The sequence below is a fragment of the Lissotriton vulgaris genome, chromosome 6, assembly GCF_964263255.1.
Source record: "Lissotriton vulgaris chromosome 6, aLisVul1.2, whole genome shotgun sequence".
NCBI classification, from domain to species: Eukaryota; Metazoa; Chordata; class Amphibia; order Caudata; family Salamandridae; genus Lissotriton; species Lissotriton vulgaris.
This window is the reverse complement of record NC_141694.1, coordinates 136,426,859-136,438,329: the sequence shown is the minus strand read 5'-3', so window position 1 is coordinate 136,438,329 and position 11,471 is coordinate 136,426,859. Positions and strand designations below refer to the sequence as shown.

The window sequence follows — 11,471 nt, the reverse complement described above, 5'->3', positions numbered from 1 at the left end:
ATTATTACTTAAGAAATATGTTAATCTTTGATACCAATAAGGAATTGGATCACATTTTATTAAAGCAGTTACACCAGTGCTTGCCCATCAGAAGACCCCTTCCCTGGCACATCTACATTAGGGCACTTAATTTGTACTGCCCCGTCTACTTGGACACCTTTAGTGAATTATTTTATGAACTGTGACAACACAAGATCACAGTTGGGCCTAGAGCCTTGCACAGCGTAAATATACATTTTTCCTGTAAGAGTTTGATATGCTTGTTTTATTTATTTATTAGTTTTTACTTTTATATGGCGCAAACTTTACCCACAAGTATCAGAGTGCTTTAAATCAGCATGCTTATAACAAGCAAGACTAGCAGTCTATATTATGCCAACTTTGCTTAGCATAAGCAATAGCTAACCATTCACAAACAATGTTTATATACCAATTGCAAATTAAAGAAAAAAAATTAATGCAAAGCATTGTCATTTACAATGCCAGTAACTCAAACTTTAATGCTGCGAGACCTATTGCATTGCAAATGCTTGTGTTATTAGCAGTTAATGATATTTCTAGTGATAAGGAGGTGGATTCTTGGAAATAGTCTGCATTTGCTTTTACACTAAAGAAATAATTTACTCATTAAGACTCAGTTGTTGGGTTCTGGGATTTGAGTATGTTGTGCACAATACATTGATGCTATCAGGCACTGAAGGGTGGTCTTGGCTGATCCAGACGCTGAACGGGTAGGTGGCTCTTGCCTTCGGGATAAATAGAGCTGAGCTTGAAGTTAATACAGAGAAGAGGGCACAGTGTGAAGTCCTCTGTTCCATGGGGTAAGACAGATGCTCTGAGGGTGATACAGTAAAAGAGCATACTCCCCACCCTGCCTTTAGTACAAGTACAATTGCCAATAGCTCTTATCTTCCAAGGGGCACCATAGGAAAGTGAACTTTCTATTTGATCTGTCTATTCTATTTCTCTTCTTAAGTGGCTCTCAATCTCTGCCTACCGCTACCGCTAACTCTGACTTTGTCTTTCTACCCTTTGTCATCTTAAGGATGTTTGTGACCTGGCCAAGGCACATTGTATCTGTTTTTGTGCGACCCTCTTAAAGTTTAACATATCATTTTGTATTTTTTGGCATCATGCACGCTTGAATTAGTGGGAAATAGGCAATGAAATTCAAAATTGTTCTGTACAGGGCCCCAAACATATGTCTTGCTTCCCGGCACCCAAAATCATGAAGATAACACTGTTTAAATGTCAAACAACTGTGGGATGAATAGAAATCCATTGAACTAAAGAAACCAAGCTCTCTAAAAAAGATCTCCTAGAGTTGTTGTCCCTCCACTATGAATTGGGGATGTTGCCAGGTCACCAAGGCACAGCCCAGTGACAGACTGCAATGCCTGCCTGTAGTACATCCAGGCGAAAGACTCCTTAGAGAAAACCTATCTCTTAACTTTCCTACCTGTGGAATTGAGGACTTGTCCATCGGAGACATTGTTTCGGGAATAATTGAAACCCTGGCTCTTCTAATATACTGCAAGGGGCCGGTAGTAGGCCTTCTGGCTTCTTAGGGCCTTGAGGCTGGGAGGAGGGGGTCCCAGGGCCAGTTGCTGTGGTTTTACTGTGTCCTAGCGCGGGGACACTCCGTTGGAGTAAGAAGGTGCTCTACAAGCTTAATAATAATAATTATTATTATTATTTAATAAAATGAGTCCTAAAAAGCAACATTTCCCTTTCCCAGGCGCAATACTGACCACTGTGGTTCTCTTCGTTCCTTTGCAGGGTAGATTTCCAGGATGCATTATTCGCGACTCGTCAAGGATAGCAATTTCTTTCCTTTTTCCCCATGGCTTCCCATCAACGGAACACCGAGCAACGACACATGTTTCCAAGCGGGCACCAAAGGCAGCAGCGTGCTGCAGGGAGTGACCTTTGGTGGGATCCCTACTGTGCTCCTTTTGGATGTGGGATGCTTTGTGGTAAGTGAATCTGTCATTTCATTTTGTCTTACCCCAGTATGTGTCACCCTGTGAGAAGCTCATCTGCCAAGGTACACCGCTTCTCTACAACCCACCATGCAGTTTCTTTTTCATTTTATTTAGGAATCATTGACCACACTGTAGTCTATAATGTCCGATGCAAAGAGTTAGAGCAGACAAACCATAATGACAATGCTGTGATGAAAAGCTTGGGTCTGGCATCTCACGCCGTATATTGTTTACATGATACTACATTACGGCTGGTACCTGATGCATATTGCGCAATACGATGACCTGTCAGTAGCTTTTGGTACATTCTAGAATTAATCAGTATGTCTATGGGCTTTAGCTCTGTGTCTGCGAATTCAAGAATTGTACTACTTTTTCTGAATTTACAAGTATACTCAAGTGTGCACCAGGAATCTGAATACATCATACATCTTCTTGGGTAGGTGTGCATTCCCTAGTTCCACTCCTGTACACTATGACAGATTACTTGCAAGTGTAAGGAGATAGCAATTGAAAACGTGCTCATTGTTTGGTTTTCTCCATCTGTTAAAATAATTTCTCTTCCCTTGTGTCATCTGAAAATATAGGAGTTGAGGGATGTTTCAAAATCTTGAACCCATTCTTGCTTTCCCCTCTATAATCTGTAACTAGTTCATTTTCTCCTGGTCAAGGATGGCTTACCTTCTGCCCGCCAAATTCAAGGAAAAACTTTGACAAGATATGGGCTTGAGGAATCTTGAAATTTCAAATACCTCCAAAGGTACTACAAACAGAATGCCCACAATTTGATGAATCCGAGAATGCTAAACCTCCGCTTCATGAGGCAATGTACCCCTGCATTAAGGCACCTCTAAATACATTAAAACAAATATGAAATATAGTCAATCAATAAAAGGGCCCACAAAGTCACTTAGTTCTTGACAATAGAATATTTCAGCGATTTATTACAAAATTCAAAATTTGGCGATACAGAATCAGTGCCAAAACGGGCTCAGTAAATACGCAATACAAAAAAAAAAAATCAGAAATCAGTTCAAGTCCCTAGTGGCAGCAAAACTGGGAAAGAAATAGACGAGAATTTAAATGTCTCCTGGCTCACCCTTAAAATCGAAGGTTTTTATGCATTATATTTACATATGAAATTAACAGAACTGCAGGCTCATAGTGATGTAAGCAAATATATAATTTTAATCCTATCTGCAAATCAGAGCACAGTTTCATTAAACGTCATAATGCGTTAACAACAAAGCATTATCCCACTACATCAATACTTATTCTGCCTCCTCTAAGATAATGTCATCTGGAGATGCAAGAACAAACTAGATACATAAACACTAGTGTGTTATTTGACTGAATAGGGAACTGTAAACAACTTGAATAGCAAATAATCTGCTTGACTACGTGCTGCAGAAATGACAATGAGATGTGTAGGGCGGACAAACAAGAGTTGCAAGGGTGACATCCATTTTGAAAATCATGGCCTCTAGTGTAAATTGAGGCCTAGTTAACAATGGTCAGAAAAACGCACTTCTACAGATAGTATAGAATTTCTTCCACAGCAACAGTACTAAATTGGTGTATACGTGTAATGAGTGTGTGAAAACATATTTCGCAAATTGCTAATACGGCACAAAAATATAGACGCACAATTAAATCTTTTAACAAGCAGACAGATAAAAGAAGGTTTGGACAAAACCTCTACTGAATAGTTGAAGGAAATATTATTGGTGGGTTTGACTTTATTGTTCGACAGTTCCAAATGCGGATTGTGGACTATCCAAATGTTGCTACTGGGCATATTTCGTAAGAGCATTGGCTCAAGTCAAAAGTAAAGATTACTTTAATTTGTATGTAGTGAACTCCATCATGGGTCCATGGTGACATAATATGTGCTAGTAATGTTGTACATTCAGTAGCAGTACAAATGCCATGTTCTCCAGGCTCATTGTGAGGGCAAGGTCAATGCCGATGATTCGAAGTAGTGCCCCATGGGTTTTTATCACTGCTGCGAAACCATTGATGGACTGCATGGCCCCATATTCCCTGGTGTGCAGTCTGCCACCTTTGAGCCTTTTGACAGACATGTTATGTTACTGGAGAGTTTATCCGTGAATCTGTTTCCTTGTATTGGGCACAAAGAAGGGCATCGCAGTGCAAAGGCAAAAAAGGTCAACGTTCTAGTACAGTTCGATGGTATGAGGCACGCCACATCAGTCCACCTCTGCGTCCTTTTATTAAATTCTTCAAGAGGTTTGGGAAGATTAAGGGGTGGAGATTAGAGGTTTAGTAATCTAGTTTTGTTATATGTACTTTGAAGGAAGGCACTGCGCATCAGACTTTGTTTAGGTCCGTAATCTGCTCTTTGTGGTTGAGCAGGGTTTAATAAACTTTTTGTTTCCCCTCACACATTCTGTCACCTTCTTTTTCCAGCAGCTCTAGTAATGCTGTCCATGCAACGTTGCTGGTTCATTAGATGAAAGGATGTTACTATCTAAGCACACTGGGCAACTGAAAATCGTAAAACGTAACTCAGGTGTACTTTGATCAGCTTAATTAGTTCAATCTCTATATCTCCTTTCTTATTTTGTTTATCACTCTGCACCTCAGTCTTCCTTATTTTTTCATGCGTTGCTTGTATTTTTGCCGTATCGGACATGGTTTTCAGTAGTATCTGTTTCTTGTAAATAATAGATGCTAAATAGTTTCACTTGGTATGACTAAAGTTATAAAAATCTTGTAGACCATCTTCTGCCAATCTCTCCATTCATGCAGGATAGTCTAATTTTCCTTCCATGGTAAAAGCTGGGCAGGTCAACCTTGGACCAGTCCCCAACTTCTACTGGAACTCCTTGTAGATGGCTGATCTTTTTCAAATGTAAAACTGAGTGACTCAACATTGTTTTCTGCCTCAAATCAGGTGTTTCTGAAATTGTCATCAGAAAATCATTGTTTCATTCACGTGTATCTCTTCAAAAAGTTTTGTATTACAAAGTGCACACGTTGTAACATTCGCCCAACTTATTTTGAATAAACATCTTAGAGAATGGTATTCCAAGGATTTTAGCATAGGGAAACTAGACACAAGGGGGGGATGGAGTGGAGATTTTGTCAGCAACAACTAAATGAGCAAGTGTCTGCAGACCTGCTTTGGGTATCATTTTCTTTTTGTTATTTGTAGGTTTCCCCTTTATTGTTATGAAGGGATGATTTTGCTCCTGTATTTGTTGAGTCCTCCTAACTCACTTCCATTGTCCTCCATATCCCTGTTGCAAGCTGCAGTTGACCGCTTATAATGGTTTCTACTCAAGCCAGTTGCAGGCATATGGGTTTTTACATAGCTACTGCGTATAAAACGCCAGCTGCAGATTGTACCTCATGTAATTGTTTTTTATTAGTCCAATCCAAAAATTCTTTATTTCGGTCATTTAGACCATAAAAGATACAGCATTAAAAAACATTCACTTGTATAAAAAACATTTCATAATTATAAAAGCATTTCATAAAAATTCACTTCCATTAGGAGTTTATTCATGGGTTGGAGTAACATTTTTTATTAGTGTTTAATTATCTCCCCTTGCCTCAGTTAGTATCTTTAATTAAGCAGTATGATTTCCCTTGTTGCCGCCTTCTGTGCAAATAAATAACGATCCACCAATCACTAAGTTTATAAATAGGGCAAACTGAAGTAGCCAAGTGCCACTCGGAAAAGAACTTGACTAATTAGGTTTGAGGATGTCCCCACCAATGTTCCCTTCTTTTTTTTATTTGGTGAGCGGCAATGCAATGTCTTTGCACACAATATTCTGAGATGTGTGCGCAAATGGCACTTACCATGAGCCATTATGCCAGCGAGCCTGCTACCTCTCCGGTGATCAGGTCAAAGAACAGTTTAATATTTTTCACTCAAATAAACTAAACAGTATATTATGTTTTTAAATGTTATTATTCAAACTTTATTGTCTAAAGGCAAATAGGTAGTGGTGACATTTTTGAGAGGCTGTGGTCCCGCTTATGCAATAATACGATCTTGTCAGTCCATCAGAAGATTCAAGGAGGAGCTTTGCTCCTTTCCTAATTCAATGCAGCTTGTCCCCTGCCTAGGCTTCTTTCTGCCGACACCCCCAGGGTGCCGGGTCAGCTTCTCATGCTCTTCTGAGAATAACCTGCAATATCGTCTACCAACCAAGTACTGTGGGCAGCAACTCCAGGCTCCCAGTTCAACACTAGATGCCATGCTTAATTTGTAAAACAAAAATAAGAATTATATATATATATATTATTATATTATGTGTATATATATGTATATATATGTGTGTATATATATGTGTATATATATATATGTATATATATATGTGTGTATATATATGTATATATATATGTATATATGTATATATATATATGTGTATATATATATGTATATATGTATATATATATGTATGTGTATATATATGTGTATATATATATGTATATATGTATGTATATATATATGTATATATGTATATGTATATATGTGTATATATATATATGTATATATATATGTATATATGTGTATATATATATATATATATGTGTATATATATGTGTGTATATGTATATATATGTGTGTATATATATGTATATATATATATATATATATATGTATGTATATTACCTACTGGCGATAGCCAGTAGGTATATATAGTTAGGATTTTTTCTCTATGGAACTTTTGAAAATTCTATGCCTAATAACTTTGGCGTTTGTGGACGGAATTGGCTGAAATTTTCAGGAAAATGGCACATTTTGTTTCTGAGCAGCTCCTGGAAATTTGGGGGGGGTTCGTCAAGGGGGGGCCGAGAAAAAAGGGGGGTCCCAAAACGCGTTTTTCCCATGTTATTTTCCATAGGGCGGTTGGACTCACTTTTAGCCCGAACGGCTGAATGGATTTCCACGAAACTTGGCAAAATTGTAGGGACTGTTAGCCCGATGTGCCTTTGCTAGGTCTCAATATATGTGCTTCAGTGGATTTTGAGAAATTAACGTTTAAAACAAGATATATATCTGTAACAGCGCTCCGGGTAGCGCTCCGGTTAGCGAACTTTTCGCGTATCGGAACTTTGCGAAGCGAAGCTGATTGGCTCTCCGGTGTCTGTCAACATTCTAAACAGTCCGGAGCGGCCGCCATCTTGTCTCTCGGTAGGATCGAGAGACAAGAGGAGGCCAAAACAAAGGGAGAAATGAAGGAAAGGGGGCAAGGTAGACCCCTTCTGACCCCCTAGGATTGATGAGGGGGATATTATAGAGCCACGCGGGGCCCCAAAAAAAAAAAAAATCCGATTTTTTCGCCGTAGAGACGCGTCTTGGTAAGCGAACCGGGCAGCTAACCGGGCAGCTAACCGGGAAGCTAACCGGCAGTGTAACGGGAGTCTGAGGAGTAGCTGATTGGCTGTCAACATTGTAAACAGTCCGGAGCGGCCGCCATCTTGTCTCTCTGTAGGATCGAGAGACAAGAGGTGGAAAAAAAAAGGTGTTAATGAATGAAAGGGGTAAGGCAGACCCCTCCTGAACCCCTAGGATTGATGAGGGGGCTATTAAGAAAACAAAATTGTGATTTTTCGCGGTAAAGGTGCTTCCTGGTACGTTAACCGGGCAGCTAACCGGCAGCGTAACGGGAGTCCGACATATTGTGTATTTTGAACGTTTGTGATATGTGCACGTGTGGATTTTGTCTAATTAAGGTTAAAAAAATATATATATATCTTTAAGCGTGTTCTGGCGCGCTTACGTTTTGGGTTTGGTTTGCGCTGCAGAGACGATACGTCACGGTTATGCGATGCATCATGAGGCGTCTCACGGGCTACGTGATACGTCACTTAATAAAGAATATATTTTACAGCTATAGATATTAGCTTTTAAAAAACCAATGAAATTCACAGAAAAAACCATAGGTTATAGACCATATATAGTTAGGAATTTGCATTTACAAAACCTTGAAAATTCACTGAAAAAACCATAGGTTATAGACCATATATAGTTAGGGATTAGCATTTAAAAAACCTTATTTTATTTGCACAAAACCATTGAAATTCCATATATAGTTAGTTGCACTAACTATATATCGCGGACCCGCAATCCACTGCTAATGATGTCACATATTACATCATTCATGACATGGTCAGTGACATCACTGATGACATCACTGATGACATCTCAAATGACATCACTGATGACATCACTGATGACATCTCAAATGACATCACTGATGACATCACTGACATCTCATTTGACATTACTGATTACATCACTGATGATATCATTTATGTGATAATACATCTTCAGACTCTGATATAACCTTAGATACACTCAGTGTAAACAGGCACTCACAGACTGTCACACATCCATGGAGTTACTCACACACCTAGTCAGTCATGCAAAGAATCAATCACATCTCCATTTCCTCAACTATACAGTTATACACACCTTACTTATTCAAACATATAGTAACACATATCTACTCTCTTATACAATCCTTGATACAAGTTCACAATGATTCATACAGCCACTCACACATTCACTGGCTCTTATGTTCAGTTATTTATATATGTCAACTCTCACATGGAGTGTGTTTTACATATGTACTTACTTTGACATGTAGCACTGAGATATCCATTCACTCACCAATATACTCATGCACACAGTCAACTGTCCATACAGCTGTTTCTACATGCACTTTTGAACCCATACACCTAGGGAATCAACTGCTCACACATCTATGCACAGAGTTATACACCTCCCAGCCACCCACACACATACTCAGTCGCCCATACAAATACTTGGGCAACCATTCAATAACCCATATAGTTACTGATATAGCTACTGATTTAAACATGCAGCAGTTTACAGAACAACATAAATAATGATTGCCAAATTAAGACACTTTAATCACTAACCCATGCACTCAGTGAGACACATTTAATCATTCTCTCATACAGTCAGTCATGCACCTACTAAATGCTTCATCCAGACACTTATACATCCACTCATTCTTCAATATGTAAGACATATTTTAACTTTACAGAAACATACAGTCACTGGGTGTTGTCATCAGTGATGTCATCAGTGATGTCATCAGTGATGTCATCAGTGATGTCATTTGAGATGTCATCAGTGATGTCATCAGTGATGTCACTGACCATGTCATGAATGATGTAATATGTGACATCATTAGCAGTGGATTGCGGGTCCGCGATATATAGTTAGTGCAACTAACTATATATGGAATTTCAATGGTTTTGTGCAAATAAAATAAGGTTTTTTAAATGCTAATCCCTAACTATATATGGTCTATAACCTATGGTTTTTTCAGTGAATATATATATATATATATGTATATATATATATGTATGTATGTATGTATATATATATATGTATGTATGTATGTATATATATATATATATATATATATATATATATATATATATATGTGTGTAGGGGTGTTTTTGTCTGTCAAATAAACTCTGACAGCACCGTTCTACAATTGGGCTCCGACTCTGGTTTTTCTTGACAAGGAACACGAACCTGGAGTGTGTGGAATTATAGGGGTTGGCGAACCCCGTCGTGAGCCCGCCGTTCAAGAGGCTCGAGCATGCCATCTCCGTGTGTGTTGAATATATATGTGTGTGTATATATATATATATATATATCTCACTACCTGTCGGACAAACTTAAAGTGTCTTTATCAAGTGGCAGCAGTGCACACTGGCCACCACCAAGTCAGATTAGGTACTGCTGAGATGCATGCGTGATCTTGGTGCTTAACCTGTTCAAAATTGCTGCTGGTACTCTCATTTTCGAGAGCTGCCTTAGTTCGCTAGCTCTCTGACAGCCCTCTAATTTCATTCACTTCCTTAGATTCTGTCTTTTACTCATTCTAAATCTCTTGTTTGCTTGTTGTCTTCTCACTAACTCTGTAATGGATTCAAAGTTACCCATGATCTTTTAGTTGTTAGCTCACTCAGGCTCTGATTACCACAGGGCAGCTGTTTTCATTTGTTCCCGAACTCCGTTTTCAGCTGTCATGCAAACTGTGTGCCATAAAGCCTATGTTTATGCCAAGAAAAATGTAACACAAATTAAGGGTTACTGTGCAAAATAATGCCTTACACACCTCAGACTGGGTGAAATCATGTGCAATTTGCACTCATTCCTTATTCAGAGGATTGCAACTTCTAATTGGGTGCAAATTGTATACCAGCTACTTACCACATCCCATGCAAATGGTAATTATGGGTTTGAACATTTGCATTAGCACAAAAGTGTAATATAAAGGCCCTCACTCATATTCACTTTCCAATGTACTATTTATTTTACTCACTATTTCTCTTGGGCAGAATCAGTCATACTTTAATCCAATAGCACTTGCTATTGTCCGCTCGCTGCTACACCCATTATTTGCTGGGCGATCGACATCTATATCATTTGGTACAGCACTCCAGCGTCACTCAGTTACCATAAATCACATTGAATAAGAACTTGCACCTGCATGCCACTGATAGCATAACTCTCCAAAAATAAATCAGACTCTGATCCGCGTTGGAAATGTTTGGGGTGTCATAATATGTAATACCAAACTGTGGGGACTCCCCACTAAGCCATACATTTCTAAATCATTCAAATATAGCGGCCAGTCAAGATCTAATGATTTTATAACGAGATGGAAAGGATAGAGTGTGCTGCATTCAAATGGGGGAAATGCCACATTGGCAATTGCAGTTATGCTGGGTAGACATGAAACAGACAGCTAGGTCTACCCCAAATCTGTCTTAGAAAAAAATATATTTCAGACTGTTCTACCTACAATAAATGTGTATGCATTTCAATAAATTTAAGCATTTACAAATGGCAAAGTGAGTACATATTCCATGCAGGATGGCAAGACTTAGGTTCATTTTTTATCTTAAGGTTCTTATGGTTCTCAGGTGTTTACACTTTTATACTAAATTTAAACCATTGCATATCAAAGTCCCCTTGGAGAAAATGTAGGAGTACTATCGCCCTTTTGTTTCAACAAAACACAATTGGAGTTGAATAATCAGCATGAGTAAATGTTTTCTTTGTTTTGGTATTAGTAATAATATACAATGAGACCCAATCCAAATGGCGAGTAAATCTATCAGTGACATATGGGGGGTCCAATACATCCCACTCCCCACTACTCTCTTATCCACATTATAATGAGATAATGCACTGTGCTCTGCCTTGTTTAAAATATCTGTTCTCCAAGACAACCCAACAGAGCAAAGCTCTCAGAGTGACCCCAATCTTGGTTGTTCACAACAGTCCACACCACACATTGGACCTTATTCTAAATAGAGGAAAAATGTGCGAGAAGCAAGTGACCCCTCACGGAAACACCACCAAGCGGGGTAACTGGTATGCAATTTCCAGACAGGTCCCTGTCTCATCATCGGTGGTCACTCGCTCCTCGAGAAAATAAAGGTGATAGAAAA

At 38.7% G+C, this 11,471-nt stretch overlaps 1 protein-coding gene across 1 annotated transcript in view; it reads left to right on the top strand.

Moving 5' to 3' along the window:
- Window positions 1-1,782: 1,782 nt before the first annotated feature.
- The window catches only part of LOC147706906 (mechanosensitive cation channel TMEM63A-like), a 239,408-nt gene continuing 229,719 nt past the window's right edge, over window positions 1,783-11,471 (top strand). Inside the window, exon 1 of the mRNA XM_086926166.1 lies at window positions 1,783-1,976. Within this exon, the coding sequence (XP_086782292.1) occupies window positions 1,794-1,976 (183 nt within the window). The 5' untranslated portion in view covers window positions 1,783-1,793. The remainder of the gene's footprint in view (window positions 1,977-11,471) is intronic.